Consider the following 22,661-nt stretch of genomic DNA (forward strand, 5'->3'; position numbering starts at 1 on the left):
TTAATGGAACTACCACTGCTATCTGGTGTGTTAAAGCTTCCCTTGCAGAAAGAAATGCTACATAGAACATGTTCCAGTATCAACTTTAGAACACTAATGGATTCATTATTACTTAGATGCTTAGTCCAGCTTCTCTTAGAGTGCCATTTTCTGTTTTTCTAAGAATGTAAGAAAGGAGCTAAAATTTTATACAATCCATCTTTGTAAGGCAGATATTTTTATTAGAGAGGCTTGCCATGGCCTACCGACAGGCGATTGCTGATTGGAAAATAGTTGTTTTTTTATCATTTACTATCCGTGATGAGAAGTGCACTTCGATCACGGGGCCAATCACACGACATTCATGCGCAAGTGTACTCGACGTGGACTGCCACCTACACGAAGCCAACATTAAAACATTTTTCAAAAACTCTAATATAATGAGAGTAATTAAAATGCAATACATATTATTGTTTGAATACAGATAATTTTTTAAGTGTATTTAGTTCTGAAGCGACGCCTATAAATAAGACAGAGTGTGAAAATTAGAACTTCAGTTTAACATATTTATTCCAAAATAAGGTAGTTCCTCATTTAACTAAACATTCCTTTCACTCTATGGAGAATCCTTAAGTAAAATAATAAAATTATTACTGTATGATTGCAACGTTGATAATGCATATTTGTCATGTGTTACTCACTACCGCCACCTTTTTGGGGCTCTATACGAATATTGTGCGCTCCAAGGAATGGTGGGATGGCGCCAATTACTATCAAATATATCCGCGTTCTTTTCAGGATAGCAATGGAGATGGGATCGGTGATTTGAACGGTAAGATTTGTGGAAGGAAGTGAAGAAAGAAAAAAACTTAGATTACAGTAATTAAAATAGTGCCATGAAATAAAATTAGAAGGTGTTATAATAAATACTTAGTACTAGTGGCTTTAAGAAAGAGTGAATGGTAAATTTATGAAATAATATATGCGGCAAACATGCGTTTCATAACCTCAGCACGGACACTTATTGACAAGAGCAGACAATTTATTTATTTCTTATTTAGTTTTAATAAATTTTTATGAAAACATACATAGGCCATTTCCTTGCAAAAACTATGTAAATCCGAATTTCAAACGTTATGCAAATTAAACAAAACAAAATCGTAAAGTTTTGATCATTTCTTATATGCAGAGTTATTGTTCAATGAATTCGTGTGTAAAAAAATACAAGTTTGAAGTTATTCAAAAATCGAGTTCATTTTTGGCAATTTATTTTTTCATTGGCAGTCTTGTGCATTGTCTCATGCTTGACATTTTTCTTAAATTCGTACATATCGACCACTAAAGTGAGGTATGCCAGTGTGAATATAAAATAATACTAGCGCACATCCTATGGCAGGCAAGGGTAAGTCTCTCAATCCTTTTCTTTTATGAATCTGTTTACCATAAAAGCCCATCTAGAAGATCATTTATAGGGACATCGATTTGATGGCCTAAATAGGTATATCAAAATGCACACCGGAGTAATTTATTCTTGGTATTATTTTTTAGACATTTGTGAAGAGATACTAAAAAAAGAGATTAAAAAATATCGATCGATATATTGAAAGTGCAATTCTTTCATAAGAATATAATCGAAATTTTCGTTAGTGGCACAGGTGGATATTAAGTTAATAATACGATTAAAAACAAGTGTCTAGTGTAGGAGTCTGAGCTGGACACTGTCGGATCGAAAGTTATACTCGTACTATGAGATTTAATATAACATCGATATATTTTTGTGTGTAAGTGTGTGGAGGCTAATGAACGGGAGCATCCCAAAATCAACTCCCCATATACTCTCACTTTCCTCCAATTAGTTTTCAGGTTGTGCATACATATGTCTGAGGTGCTGTGGGGAATGGATATTAACGGTCTGCTGCATTTAATTCTTATGAGTATGATTAATATTTTCGACATTATCGTTAAAAAAATAAAAATAAATAAATAAATAATTGGCGCGTACACTTCTGTTAGGTGTTTGGCCGAGCTCCTCCTCCTATTTGTGGTGTGCGTCTTAGTGTTGTTCCACAAATGGAGGGACCTACAGTTTCAAGCCGACTCCGAACGGCAGATATTTTTATGAGGAGCTTTTTCATGGCAGAAATACACTCGGAGGTTTGCCATTGCCTGCCGAGGGGCGACCGCTATTAGAAAAATATTTTTATTAATTTTGCTTTCACCGAGATTCGAACCAACGACCTCTCAGTGAATTCCGAATGGTGATCACGCACCAACCCATTCGGCTACGGCGGCCGCCGACATTATCGTTAATGCTTCTGAAAATTGGGTTATTTGTAGGCTATAATAAGGTTAGGCTAGGTTAGCCTGGTAGGCAATAAGCCACGCATAGAGCTTTTGGTCCCTAGCGATACCAGATGGAGACCGACCTCTATGAATACCTAAAGTAGGATGTCAGCGCTTTGGCGAATCTAAGCAGCGCTGGGACATCCGATTTTGAGACGTCCTCCAGACCTTGAAACAATGGGGCTCCCAGGCATTTTAAACGCGTTTTTGATAATGCCGGACAAACGCACAGAAGGTGTTCTAAAGTCTCCTCAACATCCTCTCTGAATTTTCTGCATTTGTCCGTGTTAGCAATCCCTATCTTGTAGGCATATGCAGCCAATAGATTGTGACCTGTTAGCATACCTATGATAGTTCTGCAGTCCTTTCGTGAGTGCTTAAGTACGAATTGAGTCAGTTTTTTGTCTTTAGTTCTACACATGACTTTCGCTGTTTTGCATGTGGTCAGATTAGTCCACCTAGCTTCCACTTGCCTTTTCATGTGGTCGACCATTTCGTTGTATATTGTATTTAGCGGTTTTGGTATGTCATTCTCTTGTTCAAAAGGTAGTATAACAGCACTTTTTGCTATCTAATCTACTATTTCGTTCCCCATAATGCCTTTGTAACCAGGTACCCAGTAGATATGCAGCCTACTGTTTCAAAACTTTAATCATATGTTTTACAATTTTTTTTAATGTTGCAAGTTTTTTAAAGTGAAGGGTATAATAAAAAGTAAACTAAAAAAAAATTCAAAACTTTAATATTATATTTTACAAATTTAATAAAAGTTGCAAGTTTTGGTATCTATTTTTTAAAGTGAAATATCTTCGGATCTGTCTAATATTTTTAAAACGTTTTTAATTATTTAGAACAAAATGTACTAAATTTTTTTTATTTTTTGGTTAAAATTGTTGGAATAATATTTTTGTCGTTTGGGCAGAACACAGATTATAAATCTTTCTTCTTTTTTCAATAATAGTTGTGGTTATGCTCAGTAATCTCTGCAAATTACATAATAGTATTCACATAACTTTCAAATAGGCATAGCACATCAGTATACTCATATCTCATGTTCGTCCCAGCCTCGTGACGTACATTAGTAAGCAGATACTCATATAACAACAGTGCAAGAGCCCTGGGTCTTTAGGGGTCGCCTCTGTGGCTTTAGCGCGTTGAAAGGGGCCACGGTATTATATGACAGGAGTTCGAGGACCGGTCTTATAGTATCATTCCATCTCACTGTGACGAGTCTTGAGCAATTCTGTTGTCAGGACCTGGTAGCTGCTGAGGTGTGTTATAAGGGTAGAAGCGGATGGCTGAGATTTGTGATTCCATCTGTTTATTTTTCTTACGATGCCCTGAAGGGTCACCACCTGTGAAGGCCATCAGTCTCGTAAAGTCTCGTAAGCGGCGCAGTCTGGGCCTCGTTCTCTGCTGCCATGCCAATGCCCAGCATACAATCTGAGGCAGCAGCAAATGCAATGAGTGGGGCTCTTAGCTATTCGAGTTTATCGCTTCCTCTTGCCCAAACATGCACAACAAGGGCAGACAGCCCACGTTTGTTACTGCTAGAAAGCAGGAGGTGATTGATCTCATCTTATCAAATTCAAAATTTGGGTGGTTAATTAGGAGCTGGAGAGTCCTTGCCGAAGATTCGTGGTCGGCCCACAGGTATATTGGGTTTCAGTGCGGCGAGGAGGCACAAATGCTATAGCCCTCTAGAAACCCCAGGAAAATAGACTGGTAGAAGTTTAGGGGGGCGTTGCGGGGCTTTGACGTGACGCCACCAAGACTTCGGAAAGAACAGGGGATTGAGGTGGCAGTTGAGAAACTCCGCGCTGCCTTAGTTGAATATTTTGAGTCGGCCTGTCCAATTCGAACTCTCCTTGATCTGACTCCCGTTCCGTGGTGGAACCGAGAGCTCCAAGCATTGAGGTGTGAGTCGAGAAAACTTCTAAGCCGGGCCTCAAGACTAATCTTGCTGAGGACTGGGAGCGATACCGTCATATTCAGAAGAACTACAAGAAGCTAATTCGTGCGTCGAAAAGGGCTTCTTTTAGAGATTTCTGCGGCAGTATTGAATCTCTGAGTGACACGGCGAAATTGGTTAGGATCCTGAAAAGGGATCCAACCGCAAAGCTGGGGTCACTTAGGAAATCTGATGGCTCCATCCCGGAGAAGCAAAGTGAGACATTCAGCTTGCTGGACTCTTACTTTCCAGAAAATCAGATAAGCATTGGCCGGCAGCAGCCCTTAACGAAAGAGGGTGCTGTCAGAGCTGCTGTACCTTCTCGCCGTCACTAGTACGTTGCCAGATCTGTGGGGAATGAAGCCGCCATTCGATTTGCGATCGAATCTTTTGGCATTATCTAGCAGCATTACCTCTTTCATGCTGGAAAGTCTCGAACAGCTCGTGGAGTTGCCTATACGTCAAAGGTCGCTGAAGGTTCACCCTCTTTCTCCATTTCAGCTTGCCTATCAAAGCGGAAAATCCTGCGAGTCGGTAATGCAAAACCTTGTTGCTATGGTACAGTTGGCCATCGACAGGAGGCACTACGCTATGGACATCTTCTTAGTCAGCGTTTGATAAAGCCACTTTCGACAGTTTGCGCAGCTCTCCCAGTAGACATGGTGTTGATTGGGTGCTGGTGAATTGGATTCGTTCAATGCTAGTCCAAAGAATCGTTACGGTGCGGACGGAGGAGGATCTGCTGGTGTCGTCCGGGGTTAATAGAGGCTGCCCCCAAGGTGGTGTGCTGTCTCCATTGCTCTAGTGCATGGTGATCGATCCTCCACTCACCACCTGAATTGATGCTAGAGTCTACACGCAAGCATATGCGGACGACGTTGCCTGTTTGTTAACGGGCCCTTCGCTTATGAACATATGCGAATGGGCTATCGGCAAATCTCACCAAAACTGGTATTGACCTCTTCACCAGAAGAAGAAAGCTTGATGGACTCGTTCTGCCTAAGCTAATAGGAGTCACAATCCAGCTGTCCAAAGAAATCAAATATTTTGGAGTAATCCTCTTGAGGGAAACTTCTTTGGAAGTCACACGTTGAAACAAAGACATCCAAAGCACTGACAGCTTTCTGCCAGGTCAAAGGTGTCTTTGGGAAAACGTGGGGTCTTTCTCCTAGCAACGTCCAATGGATATACACGGCTATGATAAGACCTTTTATCACCTATGCATCTCGTGGAAGTCAGGATTAACATATCGAGACTACAACGCACTGTGGCCATCTGCTGCACCAGAACCTTTCCGATTATTTCAGGCCCAGCATTATATACTTTTATTGGTTTACCACCACTTGATGCTTTCATCCAAGGAGAGGCCTTGAAGGCCATCTGTAGGCTGTAAGCTATGAGGAATCCATCGGAACAATGCTGCACTTTACTCTTGGAATAAATGCAACTGTGTTTCAAGCGGAGGTGCATGCTGTTCAAGAAGCGATGAACTTTGTTGTGGAAAACAGATGAAGAGGCAGATCTATATGTATCTGCAGCGACAGTCTAGCTGCGCTCATGGCCTTAGACATCCCCCGTACCACATCAGGGGTAGTCGAATCCTGTAAATCCAGGCTGAACTATGCCAATGGACATAATAGCCTGCTACTAACATGGGTCCCAGGATACGTGGGTATCATAGGTAACGATACCTCTGACTTCTTATCAACTTCTTTGGCCCAGAGCCCGTTTTGCCACTCCCTTCTGCGGCCATCAAAGCCACAGTTAGCAAATGGGTTACTACAACCCACAAACGAGCTTGGCAAAACAAAAAAGCAGATACTGGTAGCAAATAAGTAAATTTTTAAAAGAATTGATGGCAAGGTTCAAAATACTTGGCTCGCTTAACACGCATTGATCATCTCAAAATGTGGAACCGCGTACTTTGCACGGCCATTGTGCATCTCAGATAACAGATGTTGTCGACATGAGAGAGCCTTCTACCATAACTCGGTTGTTATTGGTATTGTTGATGGACATGGCTTTAATCCTAGTAAACTCGAACAGTTTGTTCGGTTTTGTCTCCACGTCAGAGAACCTATGGAAGGGGACACAAATATCGTCTACGAAGTGCCAAATGAATTTTATGATATCTTAAGTACATTGTCCAACAGTGATTACCCAATACGAAGAAACACCAATAATTATAAAAAGGATGTCCCCCAACTTTGTCGAAGACAGGACCTCTGGTCGAACTTTTTGCATAGGGACCAGACTAAAATTTCTATACTATGAATAAAACGGCGTAAAGTAAAATTTCTTTCAAAATTCTATTTGTTTGAAAATTATGTACCCCGTTTTTAATTTATCTTCTTTACTTCCAGGCGTAACAGAGAAACTGCAATATCTTAAGGATATCGGCTTTACGGCTGCTTGGCTCTCGCCCATTTTCAAATCTCCAATGGTTGACTTCGGCTACGATATCTCCGATTTCTATGCCATACAGCCCGAGTACGGCACTATGGAGGATTTCAAGGCGCTCGTTGCACGTGCCAAACAAGTAGGCATCCGCATTATACTCGACTTTGTGCCGAACCACACCAGTGATGAGTGCGAATGGTTTGTGAAGTCGGTCAATCGTGAACCAGGCTATGAAGACTTCTATGTGTGGAACAATGGCACAGTAGATTCAAATGGTAAACGTCAACCACCCAGCAATTGGATAAGCGCTTTTCGCTATAGCGCCTGGGAATGGAATGAGCAGCGTCAGCAATACTATCTGCATCAGTTCGCTATTAAGCAAGCAGATTTGAATTTCCGCAACCCACTAGTGGTGGCGAAGATGAAAGAGGTTATGAGTTATTGGTTGGATACGGGCATTTCAGGATTTCGCATTGATTCGATACCCTTCCTTTTCGAAAAGGGGCCAGATAAGAATGGTAATTTTCCTGACGAACCAGTCATTGACGATGTGAGTGTATGTCCAGACCCAAATGATTGGTGTCATCTGAATCATACGTATACACAAGATCAACCGGAGTCCATTGAAATGGTGTATCAGTGGCGTGAATTGGTGGAGCAGTATAGGAAGGAGAAAGGCGGTGAATCACGCGTTTTATTGACAGAGGCTTATACTACTTTTGAGAATTTGATGTTGTCCTATGGAGATGGACAACGAAATGGATCGATGGTGCCATTCAATTTCTATTTCATGACTAATGTGAAGAACGATTCGTCAGCGCAAGAAATTGTGGATATCATTGAACGTTGGATGCAAAGTATGCCAGCAGGTGTGTCGGCTAACTGGGTGCTGGGCAATCATGATAATCCACGCTATTCGACGCGATTGGGTGTACAGCGTGCTGATCTGTTTGCGATACTACTGCAGACTTTGCCAGGAAATGCGGTGACCTACTATGTATGTATGCAAGGGGTAGAAAATGAATTATGGTGTTGGCTCAAGAACTAAAATTGGGTTAAGTCAAGTTAGTAGGACTTTTAAGTAAGTAATTAAGAATAATAGAAAGAAGATGTGATGGACTTCAATGTAGTGCATACTTAGGTTAAAGTATAAAGTTCATAGCGATATAATGAATGCTCATTCTCACTTTATGAATCTTGAGGGAAACTTTTTCATTTCTTTTAGTGCAGGCCGTGCTGAAAGTTAGAAAAGTGAACCTTTCTTGCATGAAAATAACCACTGGGATACTGAGCAAAGTTTTCATGGCGCCCATAATAATTGCGAAATGGTAGTACAACTGCCACCAGTCTTTCAAAAACAACATTGGTAGAGAATTTTTGATGTTAAAGATGCACCTATTACAAGCAGGCCCGTCATCAAAAATGACGATAAAATCACAGAAATAATCAAAGATGATCGTTATGTTAGTAGTCGTAGCAGGAGCTAAAGAATGATCATAAAACAGTTTTAAACCATTGGCGCAAAATTAAAATTAATAATAATGGATTTACAAGCCATACACAAAAATATTTCAAAATGTTCTTACATATTATTAAATACTTGTAAATTTGCAAAAAAAAAAAAAACAGATATATCTGAGAAATTTTGATCTTATGGGATACATCGATGAGCTTACTTCTTCCAGTATAAACCTTTCACGGAAAGTAAGAAAATGTGCTTATTTTAACACACTAAGTATTTTAGTTTGATATCAACTCGAGGTCGGTTTTAGGACTAAGGTGTTTCTCACTGAAATTAATTCGCAACAGTATCTTCAATTGAGAATTCTAATAAGTCTTTGCTTTGCCTGGAGTTAAAGAATATTGTATAAATATTGGGTGGACGAAAAAGTCTTTTCGTATTTCTAATCAAACTTCAACTCATTTTTTTATATTTATAATGAACATTATTAAACCAAATATGTACCATTTTGGTTGACCACCTTTTGACATTTTTCTTCTAGGGACATTATTCCATCAGTGTAAAACTTTTGTGGTTTCTCGGCGAAAAACTGCGATAAGTAATCTTCTCCATTAAGGGAGTTCTGCATTGACCGAAACAAATTCTAATCCGATGGTGCAAGGTCAGGGCTATATGGTGGATGCATCAAAACTTCCCAGCCAAGCTCTCCCAGTTTTTGCCGAGTCATCAAAGATGTGTGTGGCCTAGCGTTGTCCTGATGGAAGACAACGCCCTTTCTGCTGATCAGTTCTGACCCTTTTTTTCGATTGCTTGCTTCAATCTCATCAGTTGTTGACAGTAAAATGTAGAGTCAATCGTTCGAGCAGGCTGGATCAGCTCGTAGTGGATGGATCCTTTCCAATCCCACCAAACACACAGCATAACCTTTCGAGGCGTCACTTTTCGTCTCCTGTTACCATTCGCTTCAGAAATGGTTCGATTTCATTTCGTTTCAGCAAAGAATCGCAGATGTTAATTCGGTCCATTAAAATTTTCACAGACAATTCATGTGGTACCCAAACATCGAGCTTCTTTTTGTAACCAGCCTTTTTTAAATGGTTCAAAACCGTTTGATGATGAATGTTTAGTGCCTTGGCGATGTCATGGCAGCTTATGTGATGGCCCTGGTCAATCTTTTCCATAATTTCATCGACTTTTTCAACGATAGGTCGACCGGAGCGAGGTGCATCTTCCACATCGATACAGCATCGTCTCCGTAAACTTCACAAATTTCATTGGTGGCGTGCGTGGCATTCTTCCCTTTTTTATACAAAAATTTCAAGATGTAGCGAATTTCTTCATTATTTCCACTCATTTTGGAACAGCTATAACTTTTTTTCAACTTCTCCGAATTTAATTTTTTTGTGGTTAAATGAAGTTTAAAATGACACCTTTCTAACACCCTATGATGTGACACAATGTGATTGGTAGCACTGGAGATAGATGACTCCAACGAAATCTATTGACAAAATACGAAAATACTTTTTCGTCTACTCAAATTATAATATAACAATAAGCACCCTTCTCGTAAGGCTAAAATAGCGTTGCTCTACTTGAGAGTGGGAGCAGTTAGATGAAAACTTTATCTCAAAAGCGATTATTTAGTTGGTCTCCATATAATAAATAATTGGAATAATAATAAAAATTTTCATATTTTTGCCTCACTTTGCTATTAGGCAATTAGGTGAGGCAATAAAAGAAAAAGAAATTTATTTCAAAACTTAGTCATTTACACTGTACAACTTTTTTCATATTATAAAGGTTTCACCAATAGAATAAATGAATTCATTCTATATTCACGTATATCTTGGATCACTTGACATGGAGTCGCCCCACATCAGATATTCCAAATTAAAAACGAACGCCCTTAGTCAAAATTCTAAATTCGATTAACTTTCAAAAAGGGCGTGTAAAATAACTAAATTTTCGAAGTGATCGGTCTAACCAGTTTTGCAGAGTTATAGTTCCTATGCACCGAGCTAAAAATCCATTCATATTAAAATACTCGAACATTTCTCTACGGAAATCTTATAAAATAAAGTTCCACTGTATCCGAATACTCGTAAATATGCACAGTATGCTTTGCACAGCGTTTGTTGAATGCTGGGTGTTAATTCTCCTAAAAAGTTTTTTTTTGCGATAGCAACATACTTACAAAAGGGGCGTTTTTATAAGCCAATTGTGTCAATTATTGTATAAGATTAATTTCGAACCGCAATTAATCAAAAATTAATCAAACGATTTAAGTACTTTTTTTGCTATAAAACTCGGAAAGGCTTACTATCAGTCTGCATTAATCACATTTATCGATTATATTCCTATGAATAATAAAATTTTTAAAACATAAGGGGAATTTTCATGATACTCAAGCTTTAAAGACCCACTATTATTAACTGAATTAATGATGGTGATCTGCTACGGTATTCGGATGATTAAAAAAATCGAATCAAGTTGATATGTGATATTTATATATTAATTATTCCGTATACCTATAATCATTAAAATACCAGGTGTTGCATTATAACTGCGTATGTATGTTAATAACCGGCGAAAAAAGTGAAAAACAACAATAAATAGGGAAAGTGAAATATGTATCTAAATCGATTAAGTGTTATAATTGCTTAACACTGGGCTATGTTTCAACAAATTGCCCAGAAGCAAAACGTGCGCAACGTTGTGGAGCGGTATTTATAATAGTACCGGCTATAAAGCAATTATTTGTAAGAAAAAAAAAAAACAAAGCTGAAAAGCGAGTATGGAAAAAATAATATTAATGAAGGCCTATTCAAATATAGTACACATACAAACCATCAACTATCAAAGTAAAGTGATTTAAATCAACAGACACAAACGAAACCTGAAACGCGCTATGGTAGTGCGTGTGCTTCCATCAAAAGCTTTGTAGTAATGAAAACTTGTGGACTGTTAGTTGTTCATGTGAGTGGAAGAGATTTGCAGGTGGTTAAAACGGCTGTTCCGCGAAAATTTAAAAACCTTTCAAAAAACCAACAGTATTCATCTTCATAACGATGACAGTTACTGCTGTGGAAACATATTGATGAAGACCTCTATCGATTAGTGGTCAGAAATAATAAATCGGAATGTGCATTTAACTGACCGTGAAATCGGATCCTTTACTGTGCACGAAAAATGATAAATGAATAAAAAATATGTGCTGTAGCATTCAGAATGTCAACGCAAGCCTGTGGTGACTAGATAATGTAAAATACACAAATAGATACATACCTATATGTGAATGTATGAGAGTGTATCAAAAATTTCTCAGTAGACTATACTGCGGTTAATTAATGATGGCGCAGAAGATCACGTAGACTGAAGCGGAAAAACGTGCACAATCATGTCATGACGTAATCCTAGATGAGATGTGCGAGATAACTAAGAAAAAAATGTTATAATAGTCAGCGTTCATAAAAGAAATTGAGAAGCTAGGTTAGACTAAAGCAAACAAAAAAGACAATAAGAAGAGAAATTTGAAAAAAAAAATTAAATAAATAAGGTAATGCAAGCAAAAAGAGCAATAGAAAGAAAAAAATTAAAAGTTAGGGCGATAATTAAAACAAAGAATTATTTTGCAAAAAAATTAAAATTTTCGCTAGGATTACATCAAACATCAAACATGAACGATAATAAAAAAAATGTGCTGTAAAACAAATGTGCTGTAAGACATTTCAGTTAAGTTAGGCGAATACTAATAAGAAAGTCAAAGAAAAGAATAAATCTTTTACAAAAACAAAAAAAAAAAAAAAAAAAAAATAGTTCGACTAGGTTATTGCAAACGAGAACGACAATGAAAAGTTAAGTTGCAAACAATTTAAAAGTTGGGCTATTTTAATGAAAATAATAGAATAGAAAGTAAAGTACTGAAAAACATTTAGAAGTTGGGATAATTAATAAAAAATACTAATAAAAAAAAATATGTTTTCCCAGACTTAGAAAAAAATGTACTTTATAAAAAGATTTTAATTTACAATACAAAATGAATTTTTTAAAAAAATTTAAAGCTTAGTTTAATGCAAACCCGGAAGGCAGACAATAGAAAGCAAAAAGAATTTAAAAGTGCAGTTAAATTAAGCTAAAAAAGAAACATGCCAAAAAGAAGGAATATCTATATATATAAAAATTAAGCCGAAAAAAGTGTGCATTTGTCCGGGGTAATCTCAGCAACGCGTGTAAGGAATACAATGGAAGTTTCACACATTGTTGGTGTTGCTTTGGCAAAGGTTTCTGTGAAGTTTTGTTGAAATCCCATAACGCGTGTGTGTGCGATGCGTCGGTTAAGTGAGTGTGTTTTTGCTATTTGCCGCACGTATTTTTTGTACCGCGCATAGCATTCATTAGAATTGAATACATTTTGGTCGTGTGTGTCTGGGCCGATTGTTATGAAATTTGGTATATATATATATTTTTCTACGGTGAAGGTTAGTATAATATGCTTATTGTTTCCACTCGCCACCAGGTGGCGCTGCCGAAGGCCAAAACGAGGACCCGGATAACCCTAGGATGTGTTTTTACATTGTGGATATCAAATCAAAGCTACTGATGAGTGCTTTAATACAGAGTATTTTTTAAATCTCTGAGTGACCAGGGTCTCGAGATATAGCCGAAAAGGTGGACCAAGGTACCCTTGGATGCGTTTGTACAATATGGGTATCAGATGGAAGCTGTTGATGAAAGCTTTTAAGTGAAGAAATTTTTACTGCCCGTTCCCGGGATAAAGAAAGGAGATGGAGCTGGAGATGGAAGAGGAAATGGAATAGCTACAGGAAGATGAAGAGGAAGAGGAAGAGGAAGAGAAAGAGGAAGACCACTTATTATTAAAAATTAAAAAAAAAAATTCTAAAAAATTTTTTAAATGTTACATATACGCTTATTATATAAACGTTAATCTGAAGTCAGTTATAGTGAAAAATTTATTGTATTATTGCCGGCGTGATTGGTGATCGTTTCCTTAAGTTTTTGCAGAAAGGTTATGCTAATATGAGATATTACCTATATCATTCATATATTTACGTATTACCTGTGTACTCACAAATATATATGTATATATTGATTTAGAATACCCATGTTTTTCTAATGGCCAACTTTATGTTTCATGCTCAAGAGTTGGTAAGCCATCGGTATTGTTCATTTATTCAACAACGCATGGAAAAATGAAGAATATTGTATACCAAAGAGCATTACAATAAAAAAAGTAATAAAGTAAATCACATAAAACGTTTTTTAATTGCTACTACTATTCAAAACTTCTTTCATTACTGTTCATGCGCGAGAATTTTTATAAAAAACACACAGTATTTTTCGGCTTAATTTAATTAATTAATCTAGATTTTTTTAAAGACGAGCAGCGGAACGGGCGGGTTTTCGCTAGTTTTGTATAAAAAGAAATTTAAATTTGGTTAAGTTGACTTTAACAACAGGAAAAAAAATTGGTTAAACAAAAAATTGCAACAAAACTCTATATATGCGTCGCCTCAACAGCTGATTCTAACAAATTCACTGGGAGCCAATTAGCGGTACGGTGCGCAACCACTCTTGGCAGCACTGTAATCGATTACACTAGTTTACGAATTTTCACTTTCAAAAATAGTCCTCGACCAAAAAGCGTTTTTTAGACTAATTTGAGGTCGCTGAAACCAAAAATGAATTTTATTTTTTTTTTTTCAATGAACGGTTTCCGAGATATTCCTAAAAAACCTGTTTTTTCTGCAATAGTGCAGTTATTACCTGCAATCTCGAAAACAGTGCGCCATTTCTCTGAAGTGCATACATTTCGAAAGGCACACATATAACCTACATGGCAATATATAATTCGTGTCAATGGAAGTCGTAGTTTTCGCAAAACAGCTGTTGAAAGTTAAAAAAAGGCATTTTTGACGTTTTTTACTAAATTATCAAAGTTTATTAACTTTTTTCTGGAACAAAAAAATTTTTTATATCGACATAAGATAGGTTTTCTGAAAGACAATTTTGTCACCTACATTTTAAGCCTAAGTTTGTCTAAATCGACGAAAAATTGTAGAAGTTATGACCCATAAAGTCAACACGTGTGATTTTGCAGCTTTTGCCTTGTCTGTGTTTGAGGTCGAAAATACGCTTTTACTCTCAAACTTCTTCTTTTATGTTGCACGAAATCTTCACGAACGCTTTTTGGTCGAGGGCCTTTTTTGGTGTAAACTAGTGTTATAGGTGCCTCACCATAATGCCATAACCATAACCATAGCCATATGTGTCTATTGAATTTTGTTTTTCCCCGTAACCGTAAGCTGCTGTGAAATACTTTACATTTGTATCGATATTTGCGATAAACATTTCAATATTAGAAATAAATGACGAAAAATTACTTGAGTTAGTGGGAAAATTGTCCGTGTTTTTATGACAAAATGCAAATGTTTACGAATTTTCTTATTTTTTTTCTTTAAGACTTTTGCCAAAATAGTATTCCAACAGAACTTTAAAATATTTCTATGTGGCCCTTTTTAGGTTAACTCTTCCATCATTTGAGGTTTTTTTCAAAATATTTTCTTAGTATTTTTCAAAAATATTTTGGCATAGGACTGATAGTTTAATTAGCTTTATAATTTCAATGGAAAAACTGAACTGATTTTTGCTTTCGATTGGATTGTACATATGTAAGTAGAACCATATCTTTTATGGGTGCTTTTTGAGCAGGCGATACGTTTTAGGCATGCATTTTCGTTTGTGACGCATTTTCCTTGTTCTGATAGATGGAGGCAAAACTAATAAGCAACTGAAAAATAAAATTATCCGAATTACTGAAGGTTTTGATATGCGGCTATAGATTTTGCGTATAAAAGTCATCTCGCATGCTCGCAATGCATTTTCGTCTTCCTTCTAAAAAAATCGCTTTTTCTTGATAAAAAAAATAATGTCTACCGTTATTTTTTGCATGCTGAATAAATCATATAACTAGATTGTAATAGTGACACCGATCCCTATGCCCATTTACTTTGAACTCATTGGCAGAACCTTCTTATTGTTCGACTTTACGTACGACACGTTTTACTAAACGCCTTATCTATTGTAATAAACACCCAATTCTGGCATTTTTAATTATTTTATAAAATTTAAACCATTATTTTCACCTTATAATCGACTTTCTTAGGGCGAAGAACTATGCATGGAGGATGGCGAGGTAACATGGGAGCAAACGGTCGACCCACAAGGCTGCAATGCTGACCCCAGCAACTATCAGAACTACTCGCGGGATCCCGCTCGCACACCCTATCAATGGGACGCCTCTAAAAATGCTGGTTAGTAAACATCCACTATGCTTGTATATATACTGATAGTAATAACACATAACTACATATGAACTATTTCTGAGTAATATTTATTTTTTCGCAATTATAACACATAGGTATATTATTATCCATTTACTTAAATTTTCTGCCGCTTTCAGGCTTTTCTACCGCCGACCGCCCTTGGCTGCCAGTCGCCAGTAATTATCGCACAAATAATGCGCTGGCCCAGTTGCGCGCACCAAAAAGTCATCTGCAGATATTTATGAAATTAATTCGCCTACGCAAATTACGCTCTCTACAAGATGGCCCACTTAAGATAAAGGCCATTGGCAATGACATTATCATTTATTCACGGTGGGTGCAATATACACACTTACATGGTGACATATACACGCACATATATGCTAATACTTTATTAGCGCTCTCATAATGCACTTAGGCGTTGCCACTTTCAGGCACTCACCGCATAATGCACTTGAGGGTAGAAGTGAAGCAGCTTCAAGTGTTGCCAAGCTACCGCGCCTCTTATAGTATTTATGTATTTACTTTTGATTGTTGTTGCTCATTTTGTTTCGTAAATTATTGTTTAATATTCCCTTTTGTATTTATTGCAGTGAGATATCAGGTGATGATTTATTTGTGATTGTGTTAAATCTCGGTGGCACACCACAAAGTTTGAATATAAATGAACACTTCAATATGGGCTCTCAAGCGGAGGTGATAACATCGTCATTGCAGTCGGCATATCACGATGGGTGAGTAGAGAAAAGAGAGATAGAACAATGAAATTAAGTTAAAAAAGCGCAGAAGATGGTTGAAATGGGATAATGAAGGTCCGCTGAAAGTGTTCTTACACTTTATGTATTGATTTTCCCTCGCAAATACCCATAGGTGTTTAAAATTGTGCAAATCATTCGCGGTTGAGTATCATTCGCAAAGAAAAAATTAGTGTGATTACATGCTACCGGGACTTCCTTTATATTTCTGCAAATGTGCTATAGGAGCCTTTTAAAATTCAAATGATGTAGCAGGATTTTTAAGCAATCATAACTACTAGTGCGGCCTGTTCGTATAATAAAATTGTTTACTGGCTAAGTTTGAAGACATTGCTGTCTTCCACGGGGACTATTAAGTTTCTTTCGAGCTCTTTGAAGCTCTTAATAAGTTACAATTTTAACTAAGCGTTTTGACACCAGAATAGACATTGGCTGACTTCCTAAACGTCACGATGCAATGTGTACTGCGATGCGAAATCCATTGCGATGCAATTTTTCGATACCACTGCATTGCTTTGCATACATCTAGGTGGCAGCATTGTTTCATTTAAGAACACAGCTGATGCAATCAAAATGGATGTGACGGTGAAAAAATTAGCAATTTGCTCTTTCGCTGAGTTATTTAGTGAAAATCAATCCAGTAGTGATTTACTTATTGCAAAAAAGATGAGAAAAAGACACAAATTGATTTTTCACTTGTGGAAGACGCAGAGAATCGCGAGAAATATTCCAAAATGCAAAAAGTTTCTCGAGTGCATTGAAGAAATGCCCAACGATGTCTTTTATAGCCATTTCAGGATGCAAATACAAACATTCCAGGTAGTATACATAAATAATAAATATTAACGTAGTTTTATATTAATATTTTATATTTCAGACTCTTTGCGAAATAGTACAACCCTTTTGGCCGGCAAAAAATGCAGGACGTCCCAATATACCATTGAAGCTAGCATTGCATATTACGCTTTGGAGATTAGGAAATCGAAATAGTTTCCGTGAATTAAGTAATATATTTAACGTTGGTATTGGTGCTACTTATCGGGTATTTTTCAAAACGATTAAAATCTTATTAAAACTAAAAAGTCGTATCATAAAATTTCCCTTGACCGCATCAGAGCGTCGGATTGTTATGGAAAAATTTCAGGCAATGCGCAGCAACCCATTTCCGTTTGTCCTAGGATGCGTAGATGGGACACACATCAAAATCACCCAACCAACGCAAAGCAGCATCAGTTTTTATAATAGAAAAGGCACATTTTCAGTAATAGCGCAAGCTGTTGTGGATAGCGAATTGCGTTTTATCGACGTTTTTGCTGGATATCCTGGGAGGTGTCACGACGCTTCCGTGTGGCAAAGCAGCCCTTTACGTCAAGCAATAATAAACGGAGATATTCCCTTTCCTCCTGAGTGCCATTTGCTGGGAGATGCAGCTTATCCACTGGAGAGATTTCTTATGGTACCATATAAAGATACCGGCTTTTTAAGTGAGGGACAACAAAGATTTAATACTATTTTAAGTAGTACAAGAGTCTGCGTGGAACAAGCGTTTGGAATTTTAAAGAAAAAGTTCCGTATACTGAATTTCATTGAAATTCGCAACATCAAGCTTGTAAAAAATATTATAATTTCATGTATGATACTCCATAACATCATTATAAATAACGAAAGTTTTACCACTTCGGATCTTCCTGATATATTAGAAGATACAAGTACGGAATCCCGAGCAGACATCGAAGAGTTGGATGGTAGATCAAAACGAGATCAATTAACCAATTTATTATCAGCTTAAAACTTTAGTTTTTACAAAGAGCAACCTGAACTTTAAATTTCATTTTACGACATACATATGTATACGTACATTCCTTTAACATAAACAAAATAAAACTAATATCAACTAAAAATAAAACTAATGTTTTGTATTTCAACACATTTATTTTCTATTATTATTCAGGTTTTAACCTATTCAGGTAACAGTTTAAATGTAGCGTTTTTGTTTCAGTCTTTATGTTACCAAAATAAAATTAACATAAAAATTGTTTTATTAAAAATTTAAATTAATAGGAAAATCACTGCATGTTTGATAACAACTCTCGCAATTTTTTCATTTCTTCTATTTTCAAGCGTTCAATTTCCAACTTCTCTTTTTCCATTTGCAAAAACTCCTCCATGTACTTCTTGTCTGTCTCACAAATATCACTCATAATTTCCTTAACATCACGTTTAGATCTCTTTGAAGTGAAAGCAGGTTGCTCCTCACTTTCAGACAATTCTAATATTGATGAATCCAAGATATCTTCAGGAACCACAATATCTGCGCGTGTGCCGTAAATTTCATCTAAAAGATCAAAAAACTCCCAATTTGTCGCACCTTGCCCAGATGTGTTGTTCCTTTTTTTAATGCGCCTATAGGTTACCATTAGATTTAAAAACTTTCGAGTTATATCGTCACGAGTGAATGTCAGTCCTGGTTCAGTTTCTTTCATTTTAAGGAGCACCTGCTGCCACAAAACTGTCTTTTTGCGTTTTTTGCCCGCAAACTCCGGTTCACTTTCCAGCCTGGTCGTGATCAATAACTTGGTCAAATTGAATGTCCACTTCTTTTCACTAAAATGTAAATAATAAATAAATTAGTTGGGTACAACTCAAATTATTTTACAATTAAGCACATTTACTTACGTTTCAACCTCTGCCATTTTAATTGCCTTTTAAAATACAAGTATCACAAAATTTAGTGATGCGCAAATTTCGATTACGATGCAAGTCGATACCTGATGCATGCATTTAGGAATTTTCGACGGTAACGTATAATCGACTTTTGCATTTAGGAACATTTGACTTTGTACTTATGCAGCGCAAATGGCATTTAGGAAGTCAGCCATTTTATGCAATACAATGATATGAAAAGAGCAAAAGATATCAGATTGGCAGCGAGCCGCAAGGGACTTTCAATGGCTACGAGAAGTCAAAGCGGCAAAGCAGATTGTGCAGTGGTTTACCAGTTGAATTGAATTTGTAGCTTTTGGTGGCGTTTTGGTACTTTGAATATTTATATTCGTGCTTTGAAAGTTGAAATCTCAGCACATATTTTGATTATTACTGGAGCGATAAAGTTAAACCAAGTAGTGGATATTAATGAAGAGACCAATAGGAGGGGAATCAAAAGTAAAATAAAATTGATGTTAGAAAAATAATTTTTCGCATTTGTGAGCTCGTTTAATTTCAGCTCAATACAATAAAGATACAAAAACGAAATATTTGGATTCCATTAAAAAAAGATTATTTTTAAAGTTACGTGAAAAGTCGTTAATTAGATGTGTTCCTAATGTTTTCTTTGCGTAATCAAGTGTTTGTAGGAAAAGGGCTTTTATACCATTTTATATGTATTTACAGACAAATTCCCATGTGTATATATTTTCTTCGAGTCTCTCATTGCTCTAATGGAAGCTCAACAAATTTTAGGCGCCTTAGATTCGCCACTTGTCTGATCGCTATGTTTTTGGCTCTGTTCACTTGCATGTGAAAGCACCAACAAAGTTCTGGAGCAGGATGCGCTCGCTCACTATTTGCCGCCAACACTCTTTTACTAGATTTTCATTAGATCGCGTTCATATAGGGAGACTTAAGTTGCGTCAAATTTGCAAATTCTCTTCTGGTGTTGCCCGTCGCGTTCTTAGTTTAGTTTTTAACATATAGTCAACAATAACATTGAGAAGAGCGAGGAAACCAAGGGTGCTATGTTGACAGATCACGAGCATTACAAGTAACAAGTATTTCAAACAAATGTCTCTCTGTATGAGCACGGTTTTACTAATTCTCGATAAGTGCTGCCAAATAAACGTAATTTTTGGCAGCACTTTTCCAGTGCTACAAAAATGTTTCTTTATACCATTTGCTTCATCTATTCACCACATAGTAACGTTTGTCAATCGATGATGACAGTGATTCTCCATTTTCGGTAGAGTGATTATGAGTATAGAGTGATTATGAGTATTAAAAATTTAATACATATTTTCTTAAATTATGTGCAAGAATTATTCCCACTTAAAACCGTTGAATCAAAAAAATAGGACAGAATGGCAAACATAATGTGTTCAGTGGGCCTTATTTATCATTCATCAACAATAAAATCTCTTACAATTTCGTTTGCTGTTTTATTCTATAATTATTACTTGTATTGGTTGGTATTTTATAAACTACATATTAATCTTGATTTCGTTTTATGTTGTTTTTGCTTACAGTGATATCGTTGATCCCAAGAAATATGTGGCCGAACCATATGTAGGCGTAATTTTGGCGAAAGTTTAAGAGTTCCTGCCGCAATGATGGAACAACTCAGATGCAAGGATGTGATTTTACTTATTTGTAAATATGTACATGTATGCATATATATATATTTATATAGTTTGTTTGCGCAATAATAAAAGTTGAAATAAGTATTTTTTGCAAAATACATTTCAATTTCTCGTTTCGCAATGCAAAGTTAAACCTCGCGCACAAAAAGCAATAATAAATAAATGAAAAATGCCAGATGTTCGCATAGCTTCTATTAAAATTATAATTCCTATGAAAACACACATGAAGACAAATTTTTCATGCAACTAAAGTATGACAAATTGAGAGTTTCACAGGATGGAGTGGCTCACATTTATTTTTTTCTTCTTCTTCTTTTGTTTAACCTGTTTATATGAAAAGTGCGCCGGTAACGAGTTGCCAACTTTTTCATAACTGAAATATAGTGTTTTATTTCTTTACTTATTTACATTAATTATAATTATAAATGATTATAGGAGACAATAAACCTGAAATAGCCAACGATTGCATTTTGAAAATGCAAAATATGCTGTTACATTTACACAAATAAACTCAAAATTACGTAATAAAACTTCCACATGTAGTTATTTGATGCAAAATATTGGGCATATATCGGCATATTGATGTCAAGGTGCAGACATTCTCTATAATCTTGTGAGTGATAACATTCGTCGGAATAGATTTTAAAAGATTTTGCATAACCTTTACTACGAAGGCCGACCAAAGATTCTTCAAAAAAATGAGGCAAATACCGACAAAATGTGGAAATTGTGTCTTCTTACTTACCACTTGAAAGCAAGAATTATAAAATTGCGCCATATCTGCAATTGGTTCGTAATAGGAAAAAGGGCGTGACACTTTCCGTACTAACTAAACTTTTCATGCTGTTCATGAGCGGAATTGCTTATGGTCCAATTTGTATTGTTAGAGCACCTCGTCTTACGCTGTATTACAATTCAACAACAATTCATACAGTTTGTCAAGAGAATGTTTTGACATAATAAAATATTAGATCTATTTGCGCTTCTTTAACTAAAACCATCGCTTCCTGTTGAATTTGAAGAGCCTTTCAAAATTATTTCATTAACTTATATAGTTACCAGTTGTTGCCGCATGTGCCAAATATCTTTCGAAACAGAATTAGGGCTGTTTCTGAGGAAATAATATACAAAATTCCACAATCTGTGGAGACAACATTAAAAGGCGTAAGGCTATAGATAGCGTCAAATATTTAGGTGTAATTCTCGACAAGAAATTAAATTGGAACACTAATGCAGGGGACAGAGTAAGGAAAGCTACTGCAGCTCTAGTTTTATGCAAAAAGGCGTTAGGACGTAGGCGGACTCTTTCTCCGAAGAACACTCACTGGCTGTATAAGATTGTTGTCAAAACTATCCTCCTTTACGGGATTATAGTCTGATGGACGGCTCTCGACGTGACTACTATTAGAAACAGGTTTCAGAGGGTTCAAGGTATGATGCTTAAACAGGGGAGCCAAATAAGACCTACTAATGTTAAACACAAATAACTTTGGCAACAATCATTTACTTTGGTTAATTGTTTTTATACATTGAATTTATTTTATGGCAGTGCCTTTTAAATGGCAATGCGCATCATGCGACATCAAAAAATGTTGCCGATATTTACGCTGCGTTGAAACAATTATCGTTGACAAGAATAGAAAAACTAGATAATTTTAACGCGTTGTGTTGTACTGTAGGGTTCCATAATAAATTTCCAACAATTCAATTATAACCTTCAAAAAGAGAAAAATAAATATGTCAAAAAATAAAAAAGTTAAGCACAAACAAAAGTAGGTCTTATTTGGCCAACCCTGTATATATCAGCGGCGCTCTTAGAACCACACCCTCTGATGCTTTGAATACTCTTTTCCTCTTATCGCCATAGATTTAGTTTGTAAGCAGAATGCATTTAACTGTGCTGCTCGGCTTGCTGACACTAACCAATTTAAGTGTTAGACACTCGGCCATAACACTCGGTCTGGGTCCAAAAAACCCGGTTGACTATTGTTTGAATAAACCAAACTTTAATAGGTTATTTAGTACTAAAATTCCAGCTACCATAGATGTGAGTGGGTTGACAATATACCTGATTGG

At 36.5% G+C, this 22,661-nt stretch overlaps 2 protein-coding genes across 2 annotated transcripts; one reads left to right on the forward strand and one right to left on the reverse strand.

Moving 5' to 3' along the window:
• The first annotated feature begins 557 nt into the window (after positions 1 to 557).
• Positions 558 to 20,762, forward strand: LOC129245709 (maltase A1-like). Its single transcript, XM_054884052.1, has 6 exons — positions 558 to 811; positions 6,637 to 7,670; positions 15,319 to 15,466; positions 15,616 to 15,811; positions 16,072 to 16,212; positions 20,472 to 20,762. Exons 1-6 carry the CDS (start codon positions 637 to 639, stop codon positions 20,536 to 20,538), a joined length of 1,761 nt encoding a protein of 586 aa, XP_054740027.1. The 5' UTR covers positions 558 to 636; the 3' UTR covers positions 20,539 to 20,762.
• LOC129245711 (uncharacterized) lies at positions 18,224 to 19,089 on the reverse strand. The gene is made up of 2 exons (XM_054884053.1): positions 18,910 to 19,089; positions 18,224 to 18,837 (listed from the first exon to the last, which is right to left on the reverse strand). Exons 1-2 carry the CDS (start codon positions 18,924 to 18,926, stop codon positions 18,300 to 18,302), a joined length of 555 nt encoding a protein of 184 aa, XP_054740028.1. The 5' UTR covers positions 18,927 to 19,089; the 3' UTR covers positions 18,224 to 18,299.
• Positions 20,763 to 22,661: the final 1,899 nt, after the last annotated feature.

This window comes from Anastrepha obliqua, chromosome 4, assembly GCF_027943255.1.
Source record: "Anastrepha obliqua isolate idAnaObli1 chromosome 4, idAnaObli1_1.0, whole genome shotgun sequence".
NCBI classification, from domain to species: domain Eukaryota; kingdom Metazoa; phylum Arthropoda; class Insecta; order Diptera; family Tephritidae; genus Anastrepha; species Anastrepha obliqua.